Source organism: Cricetulus griseus (genome assembly GCF_003668045.3).
Source record: "Cricetulus griseus strain 17A/GY chromosome 1 unlocalized genomic scaffold, alternate assembly CriGri-PICRH-1.0 chr1_0, whole genome shotgun sequence".
NCBI lineage: Eukaryota > Metazoa > Chordata > Mammalia > Rodentia > Cricetidae > Cricetulus > Cricetulus griseus.
This window is the reverse complement of record NW_023276806.1, coordinates 46,956,913-46,980,265: the sequence shown is the minus strand read 5'-3', so window position 1 is coordinate 46,980,265 and position 23,353 is coordinate 46,956,913. Positions and strand designations below refer to the sequence as shown.

The window sequence follows — 23,353 nt, the reverse complement described above, 5'->3', positions numbered from 1 at the left end:
ACAATTTAGAGATGCGGATATTGAATCCCTGGCCCACACACAACACTGGGTCACAAGAGGAGATAGAGAGACCCCACCTGCACCCACTGGAAGAAGATATGGGAAGAAGACAGAATAAGAACTCACTCAACAACAGAAAGACCAATATGACACCACCAGAATCTAGGGACTCCACACCAACAAGATCTGAAAAGCCCAACATAGAGCATGAATAAGAGATGGACGTCAAAAATTATCTCGGCAATATGATAGAGACCTTTAAAGAGGAAACAAGAAAATTCCTTAAAGAAATAGAAGAAAAAGCAAGCAAAAAATTACACAAAATGCAGGAAAAGACAAACCAAAAAAATCAAGAAATAAACAAATCTCTTAAAGAATCTAAAGAAACCCAAGAAAAAACAACCAAACAAGTGAAGGAAGCTCTTGAAACAGTTCAAAGCATGCAAGCTGAAATAGAAACAATAAAGAAAACACAGAATGAGTCGATGCTGGAAATGGAAAGGCAGGATAAACAACTAGGAACTAAAGATGTGAGTATAAATGATAGAATTCAAGAGATGGAAGAGAGAATCTCAGCTATTGAAGACTCGCTAGAGGATATACATTCATCAACCAAAGAAAACCTCAAGTCCAACAAATCCCTAACACAAAATATCCAGGAAATATGGGACACCGTGAAAAGACCAAACCTAAGAATAATAGGTATAGAAGAAGGTGAAGAAACACTGCTCAAAGGTACAGAAAACATATTCAACAAAATCATAGAAGAAAACTTACCCAACCTACAGAAGGATATCCCTATGAAAGTACAAGAAGCTTACAGAACAACAAACAGACTGGACCACAAAAAGAAGTCCCCCCTGACACAAAATAATCAAAATGCCAAATCTACAGAATAAAGAGAAAATATTAAAAGCAGCAAAGGAAAAAGGCCAAGTAACATATAAAGGCAAACCAATCAGAATCACACCCAACTTCTCAGTGGAAACTCTGAAAGCCAGAAGGTCTTGGATACATATCCTACAAGCACTAAGGGAACATGGATGTCAACCCAGACTACTGTACCCAGCAAAACTTTCAATCACTATAGATGGAGAAAACAAGATATTCCATGACAAAAACAGATTTAAACAATACATATCTAAATATCCAGCACTACAGAAGTTTCTGGAAGGAAAACTCCAACCCAATGAACATAGCTACACTCAAAAAACACAGGCAATAGATAATCTAAATTTACCAAACACAAAAAGAAACAGGAGGGTGAAATCAACACACAATGACACCACCAACAATAAATCCAAAACAAACAAGAACCAACAAACAATGGCCATTAATATCCCTAAATGTCAATGGTCTTAACTTACCCATAAAAAGACACAGGCTAACAGAATGGGTAAGAAGACAGAATCCATCATTCTGCTGTTTACAAGAAACACACCTCAAAGACAGGTGTTACCTCAGAGTAAAAGGATGGGAAAAGATTTTCCAATCAAATGGGCCCAAGAAACAAGCTGGTATAGCAATCCTAATATCTAACAAATTAGACTTCAAACTAAAATCAATCAAAAGCGATGAAGAAGGGCATTTCATACTCATCACAGGAAAAATCCATCAAGATGAAGTCTCAATCCTGAACATCTATGCCTCAAATACGAAGGCACCCACATTTGTTAAAGAAACATTACTAAAGCTCAAACCACACATAAAACTACACATATTTATAGTAGGAGACTTCAACACGCCCCTTACACCACTAGACAGGACTGCCAGACAGAAACTTAACAAAGAAACAAAGGATCTGACAGAAGTTATGACCCAATTGGGTTTAACAGATATCTATAGAACATTCTATCCAAACACAAAAGAATATACCTTCTTCTCAGCACCACATGGAACTTTCTATAAAATTGACCACATAGTTGGAAGCAAAGCAAACCTCCACAATTACAAAAGAATTGAAATAACCCCCTGTATCTTATCAGATCACCATGCATTAAAGCTAGAATTCAACAGCAATACTAATTGCAGAAAACCTACATATTCATAGAAAATGAATAACACCCAATTGCACCATTTCTGGGTTGAGGAAAAATAAAAAAAGAAATTAAAGACTTCCTAGAATTTAATGAGAATGTAGACACAACATATCCAAACTTATGGGACACTCTGAAAGCAGTGCTAAGAGGAAAGTTCATAGCACTAAGTGCCCACATGAAGAAACTGGAGGAAAGTCACATTAGAGAATTGACAGAACAACTGAAAGCTTTAGAGCAAAAAGAAGCAAACTCACCAAGGAAGAGTAGATGCCAGGAAATAATCAACCTGAGGGCTGAAATCAATAAAGTAGAAACTAGGAAAACAGTACAAAGACTCAATGAAACAAAGAGTTGGTTTTTTGAGAAGATCAACAAGATAGACAAACCTCTAGCCAAACTAACCAAAAGGCAGAGAGAGAGCATGCTAATTAACAAAATCAGAACTGAAAAGGGGGAATATAGCAACGGACACTGAATCCAGAGAATCTTCAGGTCATACTTTGAAAACCTGTACTCCACAAAATTCTAAAATCTAAAGGAAATGGACAGTTTTCTGGATAGATATCACTTACCAAAATTAAACCAAGAACAGATAAGCAGTTTTAATCGACCTATAACCCCTAATGAAATAGAAGCAGTCATCAAAAGCCTCCCAACCAAAAAACTCCCAGGGCCAGATGGCTTCACTGCAGAATTCTACCAGAAATTCAAACAAGAGCTAAATCCAGTACTCCTCAAACTGTTCTGCACAATAGAAGCAGATGGGATATTGCCAAACACTTTCTACGAGGCTCCAATCACTTTGATACCCAAGCCACACAAAGATATGACTTACAAAGAGAACTACAGACCGATATCCCTCATAAACATTGAAGGTAACATACTCAATAAAATATTGGTGAACCGAATCCAAGAAACATATCAGAAAAATCATCCACCATGATCAAGTAGGCTTCATCTCAGGGATGCAAGGATGTTTCAACATATGAAAATCCATCAATGTAATCCACCATATAAACAAACTGAAAAAGAAAAACCATAATGATCATCTCACTAGATGCTGAAAAAGCCTTTGACAAAATCCAACATCCCTTCATGATAAAGATCTTGGAGAGAACAGGAATAACAGGAACATATCTAAACATGATAAATGCAATATACACCAAACCAATAGCCAACATCAAACTAAATGGAGAGAAGCTCAAAGCATTTCCTCTAAAATCAGGAACAAGACAAGGCTGTCCACTCTCTCCACATCTCTTCAATATTGTACTTGAAGTTCTAGCTAGAGCATTCTGACCTCACAACTGTCAGAATGGCTAAAATCAAAAATACCAATGACAATCTATACTGGAGAGGATATGGAGAAAAAGGGACACTCCTCCATTGCTGGTGGGAGTGCGAACTTGTAAGACCACTCTGGAAATCAGTATGGTGGTTGCTCAGAAAAATGGGAATCAGTCTACCTCAAGATCCAGCCATTCCTCTCTTGGGTTTATACCCAAAAAGTGCATGTTCATACAACAAGGACAAATATTCAACCATGTTCATAGCAGCATTGTTTGTAATAGCCAGAATCTGGAAGCAACCTAGATGCCCCTCAACTGAAGAATGGATAGAGAAAATGTGGTACATTTCTACAATGGAGTACTACTCAGCAGAAAACAAAAAACAAAAAACAAAACAATGGAATCTTGAAATTCGCAGGCAAATGGATGGAACTAGAAGAAACCATCCTGAGTGAGGTAACCCAGTCACAAAAAGACAAACATGGTATATACTCACTCATATATGAATTTTAGACATAGAGCAAAAGATTACCATCCTATAATCCTCTTCACCAAAGAAACTAGGAAACATGAAGGACTCTAAGGGATAAGTAGACCCCAGGAATGGGAAGTGGCATGAACTCCTGAGCTAATTGGGAGCATGAGGGAAGGGGAGAAGGAGCTGCCACAATAAGAGCAGGAGAAGAGGAGTAGAGGAGAGGAAATGGAGGAGCAGAAATATTGAGTTGGGGGAAGAATAGAAGAGAGAGAGCAGGATGGGAGATACCATATTAGAGGGAGCCACTATAGGTCCGAGAAGAGATCTGGAACCAGGGAGATCTCCAGAGACCTACAAGGATGACACGATCTGACAATCCAGGCAATGGTGGAGAGGATAACCTAAAAGCCCTTCCCCTAAAATGAGATTGATGACTTCTCTTTATGCCATCCTAGAGCCCTCATCCAGTGCTGATGGAAGCAGAGACAGACATCCACAGATACACACTGAGCTGAAATCTGGAATTTAGTTGAAGAGAGGGAGGAATGAAGATTGAAGGGGTCTGTGCCAGATTGGAGAAACCCACAGAAACAGCTGGCCTGAACAAAGGAGAGCACATCAACCCCAGATGCTGTCTGGGAGGACAGTGCAAGACTGATCCAGACCCCTGAACATGGATGCCAATAAGGAGTTCTCTGCACTCCATGGAGCCTGTGGTAGTGGATTAGTATTTTTCCGTGGTGTAAGAAGGGACTTTGAGAGCCCTTCCCATATGAAGGGTTACACTCTGGCCCTGGACACATGGGGAAGGGCCCAGGCCCAGCACAGGAAGATTTGGTGGACTTTGCAGAGCCCTCTTTGAGGGCCCTACCCTGCCTGGGGAGTGGTGGGTGGATGGGGTGGGGGTAGGTTGGGGTGGGGGAGGAGGGATGGGGATGAGGAGAGGGAGAGGGAGATGAGAAGGGACTTACATGTGAAACAAGCTTGCTCCCTAACTTGAACTAATAAAAAAAATTTTTTTTGAAAATGGGGTGTCCAGTATTCACTGAATTACCCTCCTGACTCTATTCTGAATATTTATCTTTTCCTTAGTATTTACCTTCTGTCTTTCGATCTACACTCCACATCTCAGCTCCAAACTGGGCAAGTTGGCCAGATCTGACTGAAGCCCCCAAAGATGAGTTCCCATACAATTGTACAACCTTAGCACCCTCTAAAACTGAAAATCCTAAAGTCATGGATTCAGCTAAGGGATGAGCCCGTCCCCATGCTTCCTTAGCACATGCCTACTGGGGCTTTCCAGTCAGGTCACTATGGACCTACACCCACCTACCCTTTATTCTCATATCATAGGTCATCAGTGCTAACTCAGGAAAGATTCTAAACCAGACTTCCCATGCAGTCCCTCTGGAGACCTGGTTTCCTGATCTCTACTTTGATATGAGAATGCTTTAAACCCCTGCACACACTCCTTAATCAGGCTTGTAAAGGAGTAGCTCTCCATGGTCCAGCTGATGGTTCTGAGACAACAATACAAGCCCGTAGATATGGACAATACGTTTCCAGGATTTGAGATGACCCACTACTCAAGGGGGGGATGAGATAACATGAGGGGAGCAGATCAGACAGGCTTCCCTAGTAGTGCTAACAGAGACCAGGCCTGAATTTTTTTTGGTAGAAAGGGACAGCTGAGCAAGCAGTTCTCAGGAAACCCCCTTTGGGGACAACCAATCACCCGGCACCCCACAACCTTTTGGCAGCTCAGCAGGCACCCCACAGCCTTCTACTAGCTCAGCAGGTACCCCATGGCCCCTTCTGCTAGCTAAAGGTACCTTTCACTTCCCTGATGCTGGAAAACCCCTAACCACTAGGGCCCCTCACCAATCAGCACCCAGACAAATCTTTCCTCCACCAGTCAGCCCCAGATTAATTGCTCCTCCCTGGGATTCCCCAAATCCTGCTTAAAAGGAATTTATGACCTTTTTTGGGGGCATGGCCATTTGCCACCCTAATATGTTGGATTAAAAAGGTTCTTGCTTATTACATACATGGCTGTTGGTCTTTTCTTGGGGGCTTCTCTTGGACCATAACAAAATGTGGTCTCCTTTTCCTTGGGGTCACTGGTCACTGGCCCATGAGGGCAAAGGAAGAAGCAGCAAGCAGGGTTCGGAGGCCCCTGAGCATGTTGGAAAGAACTTCCACAAGTCAGTTTCAGGGAGACAGATCATATTATTGTTCCAGGAGTGAGGTGCATAAGGGTTCTTAGGGTTATGGGCACCTAATTAACATATGGGTGAGAGGAAAGGGTGGGACTTCTGTGCCCAGTCATACAGTGTTTGCAGGAAGAGGGAGCTCTATGCAAGGTCATCCTCCAAGTCGGTCCAGGCATCTAAGCTTAGAGACATTCTCCAGGTAAGGTTAGACAGAGAAAAGGAAGCCCTGCCGAGAAATGGAACTCAGAGAGAGGGACAGAGAGTGAGGGAGGAGAGAGAAAGAGAGTGAGAGGGCATTACTAAGGGCTTCTCACTGAAAAAACACATGAATGATATCACCTATCACCAGATAGTAAAGATTAAAGGATTTAGACCAGAAGCAGATACAATGGTAATTGGCACACCAAATACTCAGCAAATATTGCCATTATTAATCATTGTCTCATGCAATCATCCTTGTAAAAAGTAAGTGTTCATCACCTTGCTAATACATCGTGAAGAAAATAAACATGGTTTCTCTCCTTGTGAAGCCCAGAGTTTTGTAAGAGGGGGGAAAAGCAAGTGAAATATTTGATATTAAATCATATGAATTAAATGAACAGGGTCCTTAGAATGTACAGGCATGGAGGAAGTGTGTACCTTTGGGTGGATAGAGCAGTCTTTGCAAAAACAACATTGAAACTTGGTTCTAATGAAAGAAGTCAGAGTGTTTTAAGTGAAAGCACAGGCCACCCAAAGAGAAAGCTGTATTCTAGGCACCTCTGAAAGAGCATCATGGCTTCAGTGTTCTATGAAGTGATGAGTTGATGAGGACTGATAGGAGAGGACTGTGGGACACAGACAGAAAAAGATCTCATATATCGGGAAATGAAGGCAGAGTTTTTGCTTCAATATAGGAAGCTATTGTGATGGGCTTGACCAGAGGTCATGGTGGTATGGACTAAAGTGATAGCAAAGTTGATGAAGAAGCATGGTGATTTCAAAATACATTTTGGTGGAAAAGCTCTCTGTATTTACAGTGGAGCCTCTGTGAAGGAAGAAGTAATGCTAGGAATTAAGACTGACATTTGGTTTTCTGGCTTGAACAAAGGGGCAAAACAGGGACCTGTTCAGACAGGCAAGTGCTGTGGAAAAAAAAAAAAACAGTTAAGGGAGAGCACAGGACAAAGGGGAGGGCAGCAAGAGAAAGAGAAAGGAAAGAAGGAGGAAGCGATAGAGGAAAAGCAGGAAAGAAGGAAGGAAGAAAGGAAGGAAAGAAGGATAAACCTCCATGCATGTTCTCCACCACACTGTTTGAGAGAGAAAAAGAGTTTTCGAAGCACAAAATGAATTTTCTAGGAACTTAGAAGCACAGGAGATGTTTCAGCATGTCTTTATCAGTATCATTTCTGAAATCCCATGTGTAGCGCCATAGTGGAGCTGCTCAGTGACTGCAGAGGCACCAGCAAAAGTTATTACAACAGCATATTCATTCACCCTTTTCAAAGTTAAAGGTCTGTTACTCTTCCCATTATAAACCCCAATTTTCAGGGGTTTATAACTTGGCTATTTTAAAATTACTTCACACTGAAACTTGCAGGTAATAAAACATTTTTTAAAAAATAGATTTAATACATTTTTGTCAAGATCTAGTTAAAATATGGCCTAATTTTTCTGAGATAAAGTGCCTTTTAGGTAATATATTGTGACATAAATGTTTAATTAAGAATACTTTAAAGTTTCTGAAAACAAATACACTGATAACAATGTCCCGGGTCATGTGCAGATTAGACATGGGCTATCACAAATGTTGTGTTGCAATGTTAAGATTTCATAAAACTTGAAATATGCATTGCTGTTTTGGATGAATTTCTTTCCCATAAAACCGTTTGTAAACTGGTTATGATATTTCTGAGAAACAATAAGATGTTCAATTTCACTTTACAGATAGGTATTTTATTACTTTACCAGACAGAATTCAAATTCAACATTATTGTTGCTCAATTATCAATAAACTACCTTTAGCCTGGGTTGCAACACTTTGATTTCCTTTGAGACAAGGTCTCATGTAGCCCAGGCTGGCCTTTAACTCCCTATGTTAAACATGACCGTGATCTTATAATCTTCCTGCCTGTACCTATCAAGTACTGAAACGACAGGCCTGAAACACTGTGTTCCCATTGGGTAATAGAATTGATGGTCAATATGTGAGTGCCAAATTCACCTAAGGCCTTCAATAACATCAGTTTAGATAGTGCTATGATTTGACCCTTAGATTTGTCCTAAAGATCTGTATGATACAGTTCTGCTCCCCAGAATGGTGCTGTTAGGAGACTGTAGAAATTGTTTTCTTTTAAATTTATTTTATAGGTATGGGCCTCTTGCCTGCATGTAAATCTGTGTACCCTGAGTCTGCTGAGGCCAGAAGATGGTGTCAGATCTCCTGGGAGTGGGGTTACAGGCAGTTGTAAGCTGCCCTGTAGGTTCTGGGACTTGAACCAGGGTCCTCTGTCAGAGTAGCAAGTGCTCTTAATTGCTGAACCATTTCTTCAGCCCCACTGTAGAACTCTGAGGTAAGACCTACAGTGAGGTGTTTAAGTCACTGGGAGCATGCTCTTGATGGGGAAGGTGGAACATCAGACCCTTCCTTTTTCCTTTTTTTTCATCTCATTCACGAGGTGAGCAGATTTGCTTTGCCATAAGCTGCAACCACGATATAGCAATGCACCCAAAGCAAGAGAGCCAAATAGCCACTGACCAAATTCTCAACCTCGAGTCAAAATAAATCCTTCCTCTTGGTAAGTTGATTATCTCAGTTATTTCTCCTGTGAACAGAAGGTGACTAACTCAGCCAGGAAATCTGACTAAAGTTACAAAAACACTCTCTTCCCTTGTGAGGAACATGAAGAAACACGGAAAATGTTTCAGAATGAAAACAATCGAGTATTTCGTGCCAGCGAAAATGGGGGAGGCACTGATGAATAAGAAATGTGCTCTTCCTTTTGTCCAGTAAGTGACAGAAGCAGATGCAGAGATCCACAGCCAAGCCTGGCTCCGGGAGTTCTGCTGAAGAAAGGAGAAAGGGATTGTGTGAGCCAGGGGGTCAAGGTCATGACAGAGGAACCCACAGAAACTCTAGCTCATCCACTCTGGACCAACAGCTAGGGAGCCTGCATAGGACCGACCTTAGCCCTCTGCATGTGTGTGGCAGTTGTGCAGTTTGGTCTTTTGTTTGGGGCTCCCAGAAGTGGGTTCAGGACCTATCCCTGGCCCTTGGGCCGGCTTTTGGAAACCAAATCCCCAAGTTGGGTTGCCTTGTCCAAAGTTGATACATGGGAAGGAGCCCTGTTCTGCCTCAACTTGATGTGCCATGGTGTGTTGACTCGGAGGGGAGGCCTGCCCTTTTCTGAATGGAGATGGAGGAGGAGTGGATGGGGTGGGAGTAGGAGGGAGGTGAGGGGAGGGAACAGGATGAGAAGAGGGAAGGGAAACTGTGGTCCTTATGTAAAATAAATGAAAAAATTTAAAAAAAGAGAAAGAAACGTGCTGTACCTTGAACAGATGATAAGATCAAAGGAGACAGGAACACACAAGGCCTGGGATTAGAGGGGATAAAGGGGAGGTCGAGACTGTGAAGTGTCACCAGCACCAGCGACCAAAGAACCAGACCAGGTGAGAGTCTGAGGATGAAGAAGGACACAACCAGGTCATTCGGTAGAAGCGAATGCCATCGGTTTATTGCAGCCAGCAGTTTATATACAAGAGGAGATGGAAAAACACCACCTGTTAACAGAATGCATTCCCACACCCTACCATAAACAAGGAAACCACAACCCCTGCCCACAGCCAAAGAAGCAAGAAGGGGATGGGGTGGGGGCAAGGCATAAAGTTTCAATAACAAGAAAGGTTCATAACAGGATGTTGATACTAGTGGGCGAGGCAAGGAAAACAGGAGGGACCTGTGGTTATGCTGGAAAGCAACTCACAGAGACCCTGTGGGGGCTGGGTCCCGACAGGGAAAGACTTCCATAAAAGGTGAGGAGAAACTTAGCATGAAAGGTAACATTAAGCAAGATCTTTAGTGGTTGGACATGGAGGGGAAAAGAAGCAAATGTGTAATGAAGCAAGACAAGGGGAGGCAGCACATACACAAAAAGGAGACAGGGAATTGCATGGCGTCTATTAGGATGACATCATCATGATTTTTAGGAATTGAGTCACAGTTGCTCTGCAGATGACATTGTCTGGGCCCTTCTCAAGTGTTTCCTAGCAGTGTGCATGCTGTGTATGTGGGCACTTTGTATGCATGTTGCATATTTGACTAACAGGGTTAAATTGGTTGGTTGTAAAGCAAACTCTTCTGAATTAGCTCCTCATTAAGTGAATTGAGCTCAAGGATGCAACTTTCCTACTGGATTTGTTCCGAGGTGCTTCTCTGCAGTGATGAAAACATTTCAGTCTAATATCATAAACAAAACAACTGGTAATAAAAATGTGATTTTTAGCTCTGGTAATATAAGCCAAGTGACTTTTTCTATAAATTGCCTCTCTCCTTTTATTTGGATAATTCATTCTTGAATATAATCAGATTGAAGGAAACTTCCTGATACATCTATGGCCAGAAATAGTCTCTAAGACCATGTCCAGCTTTATACATGGTTCCAGGGAATAAGCACTCCTCCTTGTGCTGGAGCAGTGAGCAATTCACCTACTGAGCCTTTCCCCCAGATCCACATACATTAATTCCTTTGAAAATTCTTTTTTAAAAATTATTGGGTTCCTTTGTGTGTGTGGTATATGAGTGTGGTGTATGTGTGTGCATGGTGCATGTATGTGTGGTGTCTGTGCATGTGTGCTGTGTGTGTGTGGTACATAGTATGTATGGTATGTCAGGGGGAGACTGGGGTGAGGACTGGGATGAGGGCTGGGGTGAGGAGATAAATTCCAAGAATGCCAAACGTATGTGGAGGTCCAAGGTTAGCTTTTGGGAATTGTTTTCTCCTTCCTCTGTGGTTCCAGGGACCAAACTCAGTCTTGAAAGCCAGTTCTTGTACCTGCTGAGCCGTCTCGTTCCTCTCTCCCTAACTTTGTCATATGCAGCATTCTGCTTTCTCCTATTATTACCTGTTATTAAAATTTATGTTTCTGAAATGCTGAGATATTTTGTAAAGTACATGATCCAACATGCCATAAAGCAAAATCTGATGGTAGCCAATAAATACATCTTTTAGTTTCATATTGAAAACAAAAGAATCTTTACTTCAAAGTGTTATTTTTCAGATATGTTTAATATTTGCAATCCTAAACTATGGAACTGAAGATAATTTGAGAATATTGCACTTGCACTTGGTAAGAACAAGGTTTCTTTTAAAATTTTTATTGTCTTCAAGAATTTATTACAATGTGTTTTAATGATATTCACTCCTCACGCCTCCCCCAGCTCCTCCTGGTTCCACCTCCTCTTTTCACCTCCATCCAGACTCATGTTTCCACTTTTATTGCCTTATTTTATTTTTAATTAAAACATAACTTACCAAGTATAATTTCTCATTGTATTCTTAATATTTATCCTTATACTCACAAATAACTCCCACCTCCAATCAAAGCCTTTTTGGCAGTAGATGGAGACCATTGCAGAAGGCCACAACTGGTCAGTGTGCCAAGAACAACTGACAGTGGAGTGCTCAGCCCTAACTGATACATATACAAGTCAACTCTTACACTCACCCACACTCTCCTTTTAGTAACCCAGTGAGTCCGGTTTGTGTTGCCTTTTCCTCCGGGGTGTTGGGCCATGTACTGGTTGACTTCCCAGGGGGCCCTGACTTTCCCTCACCAGAAGCCATCAACTGTCAAAAGCTTCTCAGTTAGGGGTAGGGATTTATGGGAAATGGTTTCCTAGTCAGAAAAAGAAATGTTTAAAATTAGACAGATAAATGCAGTGTGAATAATAAAAATGCATTATTTCTGAATGGCCAAAAATATTGTAGTAAAATATTAAAATTAAATGAAAACCATACAGTACTAGTAAAACAAAGGGCCCCTTCAAGGTAAAAATGCAACAGGAATGTATCTGTAGAAAAGGAACATAAATGGTTAGTGAATATGAGGAAGGATGTTCAGTGGCCTAGAATGTAGAGCAGTAAAAACAAAAGAAGCCAACAGCTTTTATCCATAAGGTTCACAAAAAGCTGCTTGATAAAATCCAGGTAAATTACCATCTTAGCTACTTTTCTAGTCCACAGCAGCTTATAAAGGAAGCATGCAGTTGGGACTTAGACTTCCAGAGGAATAAGAGTCTATCATTATTATAGTGTGAGTATGGCAGCAGGCAGGCAGGCATGGTGCTGGAGTAGTATAGCTCAGAGCTTATAACGTGATCTACAGATGGAAGCAGAATACACATTGGAAATGGGGTGAGTCTTCTGAAACCTCAAAGTCCACAGGCAATGAGACACCTCCTCAAACAAATTCACAACACCCAATCCTTTCCCAAACACTTCCACCAGCTGGGGAAGAAGTATTCAAACATACAAGTCTATGGATGCCATTCTCATTCAAACCACAGCAGTGACATTGGGAAACAAACTCTCTTGTGTAAGGGAATATGACTTCCTGGAGCTTTTTAGAAAGCCAGTTGCTAGGATTCGTGAAAGCTGAAGGTGAATAAATCCTTAGCAAAAGCTAGCTTATTGATAGAACACAGCAGTGTGTGAGGTGTGCTGGTTTGAATAAGAATGGCTCCTATAGCCATATGTAAATGTTTAGTTCCTGGTTGGTGAACTGATGGCAATGGTGAGGAGATGTTACTTTGTTGGAGAAGGTGTGTCCTTGTTGAAGGAGAGCATCACTGGGGGTAGGCTTTGAGGTTACAAAAGCCCATGTCAGGCCCAATCTGTCCTCTCTCTCTCTCTCTCTCTCTCTCTCTCTCTCTCTCTCTCTCTCTCTCTCTCTCTCTCTCTCTCTCTCTCCTTGCTACTTCTCTCCCATACCCTGTCTGTCTATCTCTACCTACCTGCCTGCCTGCTGGCTGCCAAGCTTCCTGCCATAATGATGATGGACTAATCCTCGTATTCTTTAAGCAAGCCCCTAATTAAATATTTTTTATGAGTTGACTAGGTCATGGTGTCTCTTCGCAGCATTAGTAACCCTAACTACTGAATGAGTTAACAACAGCATGTGACCACTAACTAATTTCTTGAATACAAAAGAGGACTGTGTTCTCTCTGTTTGAAGGGAGTCAATGCCAAAGTATAGAAATGAACTCATTTCAGGAGACAGTAGTTGTTGCTACTTGAAACAGAGAAGTGATGAGGTGGTAAATAAATTTGAAGTTGGAGAATATGGTAGCACACGGTTTTATAAAATTCAGAAATAAACAGTCTAGAGCTATCATGTATATGGTAGCATTTTATATATAAGTACATGTACAGATTTATACTGATATGATATACACAATTATACTCCATATACATAGTTTCTTTATGTCAAGGCTGAAATCCCTATTATAGTCAAATGATGATGACAATTGACATCTTGTTTTCATAGTACAAATGTCAAGATTATAATATAAACTTGGGAGTCATCAACACTTAAATGGTACTCTAATAAATTATAGACAAAGTTGGGTTTGGTGATGCATGACTTCAATCTCAGCATTTGTGGAGGCAGAGGCAGGTGGATCTCTGTGAGTTCAGTGTTATCCTGCCCTACATATTTCCAGGCTAGCCAGAGCCACATAGTGAGAGCTAGGTTCAAAACAAAACAAAACAAAACAAAAACCCAAAAATTAGTTATGGGACTCCATAAGATTCTCTAGGAAAAGACTGAAAGAGGAAGATAATTGTAACTGGTAGTAGCAAGGATTGCAAATATTATCTACTGATAGAAACTTAGTTGAATATGCATATTATCAATTGCCATATTGCTTTCCTAATAATCTGTATGTATTTATGTCTATAATATTTAGTATAAATACCTTTACCTGAAACATTATATATATATATATATATATATATATATATATATATATATATGACACACACACATACACACAAACACACATATACATTAGCAGGTAAATTCTGAATTGTATAGAATGGAGGCTTATTCATTTTTTATTGTAATTTTTTTTATAGTTTTTACTTTACCTCTTATGAGATTCTGGGAAGATGGTTCAGTGAATAAAATTTTTCAGTGGATAATGTTGTACAAGTATGAGGACCTGCGTTTGTATGCCCGGATCCCATGTAAAAGCTGGGAAGGTATGACAACTTTGTGTAAGGGAGATGAGGGATCTTTGGAGCAAGCTGGCTAGCTAGAACAGTTTGAAGTGCTAGTTTAGGGTTCAGTGAGAGACTTCCGCCTAAAGAACATAAAATGGAGAGTTATTGAAGAAGATGTTAACATCAGTTTGGGACCCTCTACAAATACATGAATAGAAATGTGAACATGCATATATGCACACATGCATACCACACATGCATCCAAAAATGTCAAAAATTAAATATATAATACAATTTAACACAGCCAAGATTTGGTTTAAAATAGTGAAAATCAAAGCTTAAAAAATGGTGTCCCACTAACAATGATAGCACATATATTATCTCTGAATAATGTCACTTTAACATCTTAAAAATACTGATTACAGGGATGGATGGGGTATCATATATTTATGCGGCTAATTTTACTTTGTTTAGCAGAATTCAGCCATTTTTATCTGTATAAGGATTGATCAGTTGACAGGTGTGCCATGTTTTTCTTGAACCCTATATCATGGAATGAATTTATGTATGACCTTAATTTATCAGAATGCCTGGACTATAAAATCACCTTGGCTGAAGATCCAAGGAAAGATAGCTGATAATTTAATTCTATTATAAACAACACATATCCTGGTGATTTCTAATTCCATCTTGTATTCAAATCCCTTTGTTCTAATTGCTGTCATTCTCTCCTTGTTTTCTTCTAATTATTCTGACGAGAGAAAATTCTCAATTAGTCATGGACTGTGTGTTTAATCTTAGGATTTCCTAAATCCTCATTTTAAAATTCTATCTTTTACTAAAAGATAGACTTTGTGGTAGACTAAAAACTTCCCATTAAAATAGGCAGCTTGGTGTTTTTATAACATTTTTAATGTTAATGCATATATAGAATAAAGTTTTTTAACCATTTGTTGATCTGAAACCTTTCTCCATTAATGTGTGTAAAAATCTTGAAGTAAAAGTATCTATAACTTGTTCATATAGTTATATAATTACTATGCCAATATTATATATAATTGCCATGAATGTAATCTGTGATAAATCTTGTATTTTAAATTAAAGTTTAGTAATTACGCTAGTCTGCATACCTCATTATTAATTTGCACATGGAACTCGAAAGATTTCATTGACAAGAGAAGACTGAGTATTCTGCTATACAGGGGTCCTCAAACAGTCCTAGAAAATAAGCTAAAATGAGGCCAGCTTGGACTACATAGTGCAATGAAATCTTATCTCAAAGAAAAAAAAAAAGATAATGCCTTGCCAGATATTTTCAGAAAAAAACCTAAGGTAACGGTGTCTGAGGGGAAGGTGTGTAGTGAGGATACTACCCTTAACTTTAAGTTTCTCTGGCTCCAAGATGATTTTATGTCACCGGAAAATTGTCATTGTCACGGACCTCATCTATCTAACTGCCTCCTGAATTCAGGTACCTATATTCAACTATTTTCTTCTGTGCTACATCATTCAGAAATTGTACACCTCCTTCCTTGTTCACTTTTCTGGAAAACAATGAAGTATATGCATTCACAAGGAAATGTATGAAGTTATAGACACCTGTAGCTGGCTTTCCACTCTTCTTCCCTTCAAGACACTTGGCCTTGAAAAGCTCCAGAAACCCAATATAATTTCAAGCTACTTTAATTTCTGAAAATTGACAAAAATCCAGACTATTTTGGTACAATGTATGCTTATGTAAAAATAAATACACTAAAATTCATTGGTCATTCATTAGAAACATCAGCAGATAATGTGGGAGTTGTTTGATTCGGGTGTGATCATCCCTGTCTTAGGCTTCTCTTGCTGTGAAGAGACACCATGACCATGGCAACTCTTATAAAGGAAAATATTTAATTGAGGTGGTAGCTTACAGTTTCAGAGGTTTACTTCATTATCATCACAGTGGGGAGCATGGAGGCTGGGAGTATGGCAGTGTGCAGGTGGACATGGTGCTGAAGAATTCTACATCTTGATTGAAAGGCAAGTGAACTGTCTCACTGGGTGTGGCTTAAGTGTATATGAGACCTCAAAGCCTCCCTCCACAGCCACACACTTCCTCCAACAACACGACACCAACTCCAGAAAATCTATACTTCTTAATAGTGCCACTCCCTTTGTGGGCATTTTTTTTTCAAACCACAATTACCATCTTTAATAATTTGATGTTAAGAGGTGACAGCCACTGATCAAAGGTACCCTTGCAGCTGAATATATCAAGCCTTATAGGAAGTCACCACATTCTAGATCCACAGATTCTTTCCATTGGGTCTCTTTGGCCACATTCTCATCTTGGAACTTTGTCGTATTAGCCCCTCCCCCATCCTTGTGCATTTTGTTCTTGAAGTCTTCCTCAGGCCTTCCTAGCAAGCTCCATTTGCTTACATTTACTTCAGTGTTTGTGAGGAACTTCTCTTTTAAACTTTTTTTTTTTGATTTGTGGTTTTATTAATATACTCAGTGACCAAGTTCAATAGGTTTTAACATCTCTTGTTTTTTATCCTATTGTTGTGGATCTCCTGGAACTGGAACAGACTGTTGTGAAACAAAATGTGCGCAAAACGAATTGATTCTGGGTCTTCTGCAAAGCAGATTCCGGGTCCCCTACAGTGTTTATGATGAGCAATTTAATTATAAAAGGTTCCAAAAGTTACAATTATGTTACTGGTCATATGCTGATATAAAATCCTTTTAGTGTTGAATTAAATTAAATCATCCCAATAGCTTTTCCCACAGATACATATATTTTAAGATGTAGTCTAAATATCCCACACCCTTTCTTCTCATTAAACTATTTTTGGTGCATTTTGGAAAATGTTTAGAAATCTGTACCCCTCCTTAGTTTGATGTAGAAGATTTATCAGGTCTGATCTAGGCTGAGGAAAAACAGCTGAGCATTTTTCACATCTTTCAAAGATTTGATTCTTTAAAAGTGTCAACATCTGTAAAACTGGCCAGAAGGATGGTACCAAACCAGCTACAGATCCAAATGGAAAACCTCGGGTAATTTCCCATTTTATTGGAAACAAAGGTGTCATGCTTACTCTGCTGTTCCTTTATCTGAAACCTTTTCATCTTCAGAACTTCTCCACTTACTGCAGACTGTTTTCTGTAGTGCTGGGCATCAAATTCAGGAGCTTGCCTGGGCTAGCTAGTTAAGTATCCAACCAGTGACTGCAGTCCTCCAAAAGTATTTAAAAACCTCAAAGAATAGACCAGGTTACATAAATTCCAACAAAACATGTAATATTTATTACAATTGAAAGGATAAACCACAAATGGGAGCATGCGAATGAAATCATGTAGAAAGCTGTGGAAGATACACAGAAACAGACACAGACACACACACAAAGACCCACACACATATACACACAGAGAAATAGACACACCGGGCGTTGGTGGTGCACGCCTTTAATCCTCACAGGCAGATCTCTGTGAGTTCAAGGCCAGCCTGGTCTCCAGGGCGAGTACCAGGATAGGCTCCAAAGCTATACAGAGAAACCCTGTCTCGAAAAACCGGAAAAAAAAAAAAAAAAAAAAAAGAAAAAAAAAAAAAGAAATAGACACATACAGAGAAACACACAGAAACAGACATACATGCTCACAAAGACAGACACACATGCACACAGAAACAGACATACACACACGATAACACACACACACACACACACACACAGAGAGAGAGAGAGAGAGAGAGAGAGAGAGAGAGAGAGAGAGAGAGAGAACTGGATATAGATTTGTCTTAGAATTTTATTTGTTTTAGTAGCCAAGGAAGAGCTATCATTTAATATACCCTCTGTGTTATAGTGTTCACAATCTACCTATTGGTAGGAAGAGGATTTTTCAATCCTTGGAGAGGCTTAAAGGATGAGAACTGCCTTTCCAAGTTGGCTCAGCAGAGCTAAGAACTGGAAAGGGTTTCCAGGCTTATGGACGGACAAGAATGACTGATGTCATTTTATTGTTCCCATTGTATTCTAGATGTTTCAGAGGAGGATGTACTTATTATAGTGCTTAAACACTATGTAGTTGTTGTTAATAAAATTAATGGAGAAACATACATAGATGACCATATGGGGGGCATGTGGCCTGTGTTTGCAAATGCTCCCTAGGTACCATCTATCCTAGGTACTGGGTGGTGTAAACTGTGGGGATAACAGCAGGGCTGGCAGCTGTTTGCAGCAGGCAACTTTGATGTCTACCTTCCCCAACTCCTTATTCCATTTTCTGTATCTCCTTGAGAGCTATCAGCTGCCCCTCAGCCAACGTGACAAGGAGTTCACTTGCCTTTGCTACTGTCATGGATTCAGTTTCCTGAGGACCCCAGAGTGTTACCTTTGATTAACTGTTAGGGAAATAAAAATAGGGGTTGTCCCAGTGAGTGGCTACTATTTCAAACTCAAGGAGTTGTACCCTGCAGACGATCCAGGAAGGTCTAGACTCATCTGTTGAGTCTTTCTAGCACTAAACTTTTCCTTTATCATCAAATAATTAAACCTTTGTTACCATTATGGTGGTCTGTAGTGTTCTGTTCTCTACTGAAATACGAAGGATCAATGACAGTGAATTGTTGTTCAGGCTAAGGAAGTCAAAGAGCTGTGCTTAAGATCTAACTTTGAAGAATTAGGTGTGTGCTGGGCACAGTGGTACAGGGCTGTTAACTCCAGCATCTGGAAGGTGGAGCCAGGAACATCAAGAGTCCAAAGTCATTGTCAGTTACATTGTGAGTTGCAGGACAGTGATGCACTACTTGTGATTCCATCTCACAAAACAATAAAGTATTTATACATATAAGATATATATATATATATATGTATATATATATATGCAAATCAATTTCTATAGAAACCTTTTTACTTAATGTGTAAAATAATAAATATATACTTTCTGACACTAAAACCAGCCCATCCTATCATCATGGCTTTTAGTTTCTCTAGTGGCAGTTATGTATTAGAGGGCAGAGTTCAGATTCTTTTAGTTTGTAGTCCCAAATACCTATCACAATGACTATTAGATTGTAGTTTTAACTACGCTCATTGGCTCAATAAATGGGAAAAAATAGGAGTTTCCACAGTGTTAAATGAATGTAAGCTGTGAGGGAGGTAGGTGAACTTTACCATAATGCTCTCTCTTGGGTCTGGTAATCTAGGCCTGGAACCTTGAGGGCTCCACGTTACCAGTCCCAATCCACATAACATATCAGACAGTGCCTGGGTGTCCACACGCCTCTAGCTTTCATCCCTCCCAAGTGTGCTCATTCCAAAGGCTGCGGCACTCTTTGGATCCTGTGGTACTCAGTGGCATATGCTGCTCTTCTTGTATAGTCATGTTGATAATGTCAAAAGGTGCCTGTAAAAGAAAAAGAAAAACAAAGTGAGTATTTATTCTGTAGCACATTTTGTATGTAGCCTCAGACAGCTCTAGGGTTGCCTTTTACACAAACTCAGCACCATGGAACTGAAAGCTTACTTCTGGGTTACCTATATTAATTACTCATATCCCCAATTGTCTGTGGAGTAGGTACTATTATTATCTCCAGTTTACATGAGGGATTCGAAAAGAAAAAAAGTGTGGCTAGGCGTTGGTGGCGCACCGTCTTTAATCCCAGTACTTGGGAGGCAGAGGCAGGTGGATCTCTGTGAGTTCAAGGCCAGCCTGATCTCCAGAACGAGTACCAGGATAGGCTCCAAAACTATACAGAGAAACTCTGTCTCAAAAAAACCAAAAAAAAAAAAAAAAAAAAAAAATTGTGTGTGTGTGGGGGTGGGGTGGGGGGATGTGCTAGTATGCTTGAAGGTACACAAGTATGTTTGGATTTTTTGGCTCTAGGCCTTAAGCACTACACCCTGCTTCTCACCTTTAGTGCCTGCTTCAGCACCCCCATTTGTCTAATTTGTCTTTCTTTCGAGAAAATATAACTAGAATTTGGAAACTTACTTTGTTCAGTCAGAAAAATCTAATCTCTTTTCACACCCTCCCAAATTTTAACTGGATTTTCCTTCTTGTCCTTTTTTCTCCCCCCCACCCCCCAATACAGTACTTGTATTTACAAAATATGCCGAAAAGAGGGAGTCCACAGAACACATTCAAATACGAAAGGTCAATCAAAAGCATCAGCAATCACTCCAGGTGAAGGCTTGATTAAAGACGTAGATGATCCCAAAGGAACTAGCTTTTAAATTTCCAGACCAAGCATTTTTAAAAGATGTTAAGTATTTGACATCAAAATTTTAAGATTTTACTGGAGTGCTTGACTGTTTTGAAACACAGAAGGCTTTATATTTGTATATTTCTCTTCAAAACAGAGCTCAGAAAATTAGCTTTGATATTTTAGCAATTTAATGTGCAATGAATAAAAAAGCCAAAAACAGAGTAAGATTACAGAAACTAAAATTCAAGAGTACTCAAGATCACCAGTTTTCAGAACTGCTTTCTGTTAAACTTTCCAAAAGAATTAAAAACCGTGCTAATCATAATTTGAATTGTCTTCCAGCTGTGTTCTGCAGGAGCTGTAACACTTAAGAACTGACACTATTAAGACTTGGGTACAGCATTATAATAAACTCATAGATGGTACACAAAACGTCTTAAGACCTCAACTATAAAAAGTGAGAATGCCATTTTATTTGCCACAGAAATGAGGGAAAAAACGTCAGTGAAATAAATTTGATAACATGACTCACACTTCATTAAGAGTGGTTTCCCCAAATTCACAATGTTCCCGTTTGGCTGAACTAAAAAGAACTGAAGAAAGGAGCTTGTAAGTAGGACACTTATGTTCCTTCCAAATGAGTTTAGATAACGCACATGAGGTAAAGAATACATACACTCTTGGGTTGTGTTCAGCAATCTTTGTCAGTCGGCTTTACAAGAATCATAAAATATTTTTTATAAAACATATATGAAATTTTCTTGGCTCAGTCTTAAAAGTAAAAATAAGGATATTCAAACCCATATTATTTCACTTCCAAATTTCTTCTCCTTTAAGAGTTGCCTAGACGGGCTGTACAATTAGTCATTTTACTAAGATTATTGTGAGCATCAAACTTAGCACCCCACGGATTAAGAGTAATGAGAAGAGGGCTAATTAAAGTACTTCACGAGTGCTCCAGTTCCTCACTAACCAGATGAGTTTTAACTAGAACACAAGGTACCTCATCCTACAGCCACCTAGGACTTGAGAGAATTCAGAGACCCAAAACAAAACCAAAACACTCTAAAAATGATTTGAAATTTCTGAAATCTAATCGAGCCATTTTGCTCTTCTTCCCAGTTTCATATTGAGATAAGGGAGGAGGTGTCAGATTGGTGCTCGGCCAATTTATAAACTCATATTTTTTCCCCCACCCGCCCCCCAAAGTGAAACCAAAGAAACAGAAATACAAGTTTGACACTACATGCTTTCCAGACTTAAAAGCACATTAATAAGCACACTGCACCAGTCCTTGGTCAGGGAGGCTCACTTTTTAAATAAACATTGCCAGAAGAATGTCCTCAAATGAAGACTGAAGTCACTCTCCCTTCCTCTTCGGACCTTCCGAAGAAGGTGGGTGGGAGAAAAGGCAAGGCTCAGTCCTCCATGGCAAAGTCTTTGGTCTTTTCCTCCTGGTCCCCCACTTTGTAGCGCAAGAGGACGCGCAGACGTCGGGGGTTGTCCCGGGAGGGCAGCAGAGTGATCTCTCCAGAAATGTCCGTGTCTTGTTCCACCGGCACCGGCTCATTCAGGTAGAGGAGCGCCTGCTTCCAGTGCGTGGCCGGGTGAAAAGGCGAGGTGGACAGCACCAGAGGTTTCTCCGAGTCCCCTCCAGGGAAGGTCACCTGGAACCAGATGGCAAAACCGTGCAGAGGCGCCGAGCCATAGCAGCTGCAGCGGAAGCGCCCGCCTACACCGGCCTCCAGCTCCTGCTCCAGGCCGGCGCGGGCCAGCTCGAGCTGGGCAAAGCGCTGCGGCCGGGCCAGCACGTCCTCGCCGGACAGACCCTGCACCACGATCTCCGAGTGGCCCATGAGGCAGCGCGTGGCGAAGCTTTCCAGGCAGCTCATGTCCACGCCATAGTGCTGCTTCACCTGGCTCCAGAAACCCAGACGCCATTCCAGCATCTGGTCGCTAATCGGGGCCACGAAAAGCTCCGCGGAAGCCGGCAGGAGGAGACCGCCTTCCTTCAGCCACTTGGTCCGCGCGTGGAGCACGGAGCTCAGCATGGACTCGTGCAGGAGCCCGTAGCCCATCCACTCGCTCACGATGGCGTCCACCTGCTCCGGCAGCTCCACCGTCTCCACGGGGCCCGGCAGGACGTGCACGCGGTCTTCCAACCCGTTGAGCCGCACTACCTCCCGGGCCTGTTGCCAGATGGCGCTGGCCTCCACGGCGTACACGCGCCGGGCGCCGGCCTGGGCGCAGAAGATGCTTAGAATGCCGGTGCCCGCGCCCACGTCCAGCACGGTCTTGCCTCGCAGCGCGGCCCAGTTCCGCAGGATGCCCAGGCGGTAGGCGTCGGTGCGGACGCGGTCGGCGATCATCTCCTCGTGGACCGAGACGTCGGAGTAGCACTCGTAGTACAGCTGGTCCCGCTCGCGCTTGGTCCTCCGGGGTCGTGGCGGGGCTGCCTCCTGCTCCCCGCCATCTTCCTCCTCGGCTCCCTCCCCTCCTGCGCCGCCGCCGCCCCCCGACTCAAGCTTTCTTTTCTTGATCAGCGACATCTTGGCCCAGGCAGCCGGCCCCCAGCAGGCGTTGCGCGGTGCGGCGAGCGGACTCCGAGTCCCGGGGGCTGCTGGGATTTGTAGTCCCCGCTGGTTATCCCACCTCTTTAGGGTGGATGCGCGCTGAGGATCTCATTGGACTACAGGGCATTGTAAAACTTTACATACTTTTCCCCTACGACCACGCTGTTATGCTGGGGTTCTTTGAGTTTTTGCTCTTTCCGTTTGTCCCTCGGTCTCTATCCGTTTCACCTATTCTTGAAAAGGCACACCTACTCACAACTATGAATCTCTGCTCCCTCATGGGGATGCCCACCAATTCAGTGCCACTACTGAATTGAGGTGGCACGGTTCAGATCCCTTCCCCGGCACTTGTAACTCATCAAGCTCT

The 23,353-nt window shown here is 41.3% G+C and overlaps 1 protein-coding gene across 1 annotated transcript; it reads right to left on the bottom strand.

Moving 5' to 3' along the window:
* Positions 1 to 17,994: 17,994 nt before the first annotated feature.
* On the bottom strand, positions 17,995 to 23,017 carry Prmt6 (protein arginine methyltransferase 6). Its single transcript, XM_027395544.2, has 2 exons — positions 21,726 to 23,017; positions 17,995 to 19,611 (listed from the first exon to the last, which is right to left on the bottom strand). The coding sequence occupies exon 1, from the start codon at positions 22,960 to 22,962 to the stop codon at positions 21,832 to 21,834; it is 1,131 nt and encodes a 376-aa protein (XP_027251345.1). The 5' UTR covers positions 22,963 to 23,017; the 3' UTR covers positions 17,995 to 19,611; positions 21,726 to 21,831.
* Between the last annotated feature and the right edge of the window lie 336 nt (positions 23,018 to 23,353).